Below are 1,805 nucleotides of genomic sequence, written 5' to 3'. Positions count from 1 at the left end.
ATCTGGGACATGAACCCAATATTTCTGTGCTGCCTAAAGGATAATAATCTGTACAAGGTGATAAATTAAATGAGATATATTATAAACTGTTTCTAGATTTCAGAGAAGAGGACTTTGTAGCTGAAAAGATCAAAGGCAGCTTCATGGAGGAGATGAATATTAGGGCTAGATTTCCAAGTGCACCCAATTAGTGACTATATTCTCCAATATCACATTGGTTATGAGGAGATTCTCTTGCTGAATAGTATCCCCAAGGCAGCCTTCATGTCTCGGTTTCTCAGACTATAAATGAAAGGATTTAACATTGGGGTCAATGCCATGTACATCACAGTTATGATTGCATCCTTGAGGCTGTAACTAGTTAGAGGGCGGAAATACATGCCCATGACTGTCCCATAATACAGAGAAACAACCGTGAGGTGGGAACCGCAGGTGGAGAAGGCCTTGAGCACACCCTTGGTAGATGGAACCCGTAAAACTGTGGAAAAGACATGAATATAGGAGATGACGATGCATAGTAATGGCATGGAGAAGACTCCAACCCCTAGGTACATCATCCGCACATTAAAGTGGATGTCAGAACAGGATAACTTAAGCAGAGGGGTAATGTCGCAGTAGAAGTTGGCTACCTCCTTGTTGCCACAGAAAGACAGACCAGCTGTGAGCAGAGTGTGGGGGAGGGCATTGGCATTTCCAACCACCCAAGACCCAACAACTAGGAGGACACAAGTCCGTGGGCTCATAATTGTTGTGTAATGAAGTGGGCGGCTGATGGCCACAGCACGATCATATGCCATTGCAGCCAGGATATAGCTATCTGTGTTACCCAAGGCAATCATAAAATACAACTGTGTTAGGCATCCTCCAAAGGAGATGGCTTTGCTGCCTAAGACATGGTTGGCTAACATTTTAGGGATGGTTACAGAGGAGAAGAGGATGTCAACAAAGGAGAGATTGGCAAGGAAAAAATACATGGGGTTGTGAAGGCGAATGTCAGAGCGAATGGCCAAGATGATGAGCAGGTTTCCAATCAATGTGATGGGATAAATGAACAGGAAGAGGATGAAGAAGAGGTCTTCCTGGTCCTGCTGACCAGTAACTCCCAGGAGGATGAATTCCAAGGTAGAGGATTGGTTGTCTTCTCTCATGGCTCCTTTGTTAAGAAAGGGGAGAGGAATCCAGAAATATTAGCAAAGTTACTGTGATGATCTTCCTGATCCATCAGTTTTGATTCAAGTGACCAGCAATCTCTATGAAGCATTTGCTGAATCCAGGGATAGCCAACATTTTGGGCAATTATCGTTGCTCATCCGTGGGACTGATCAACAATTAGCACTTGACAAAATGTCTAAGAAGTGAGTAATCTGTGAATCAAAGATGCCCACCCTCCTCCATCCCAGAACCATCCCTCAAACACCTAGGATTTAGTCAATTAAGCAATATTTTTTATATTGTATGTGCTAGATACTTTGCTAGGCTTATGGAAAAAATATGTGTAAAATACAATTTTTAGTCCACTTATTCAACATGTTAGACATAGTCTTTGCTCTCAGGGACTTTAGAATGTAATGGAAAAACCAAAAGTCACGATGCCAATTTTATTACACTTGACAAAGAAAGGGTAGTATTTTGGAATATATGACAAGATACGCCCGTGCAAAGGATATGTTATTACAAGGACAAACCATGAACTTGGGAGTTGTCCAAATGACCAAACTAATAGTGATCCCAGGCCCAGGAAATAGCAGGTGTCTACAGTGACATTGGATGATTGTAAGACACTAGGATCACTGGATTTATGTCCT

The 1,805-nt window shown here is 42.3% G+C and overlaps 1 protein-coding gene across 1 annotated transcript; it reads right to left on the bottom strand.

The window, feature by feature from the left end:
* Positions 1-218: 218 nt before the first annotated feature.
* Positions 219-1,148, bottom strand: LOC116860630 (olfactory receptor 1A1). The gene has a single exon (XM_032846727.1). The coding sequence runs from the start codon at positions 1,146-1,148 to the stop codon at positions 219-221; it is 930 nt and encodes a 309-aa protein (XP_032702618.1).
* Positions 1,149-1,805: the final 657 nt, after the last annotated feature.

This window comes from Lontra canadensis, unplaced genomic scaffold (genome assembly GCF_010015895.1).
Source record: "Lontra canadensis isolate GAN:19392208 unplaced genomic scaffold, GSC_riverotter_1.0 scaffold180, whole genome shotgun sequence".
NCBI lineage: Eukaryota > Metazoa > Chordata > Mammalia > Carnivora > Mustelidae > Lontra > Lontra canadensis.
The sequence above is the reverse complement of the archived record's forward strand: the minus strand, read 5'-3'. Positions and strand labels throughout refer to the sequence as shown.

Bases quoted from the DNA above. Each gene is read 5' to 3' on its own strand.
- LOC116860630 (XM_032846727.1), bottom strand. From the start codon at position 1,148: ATGAGAGAAGACAACCAATCCTCTACCTTGGAATTCATCCTCCTGGGA.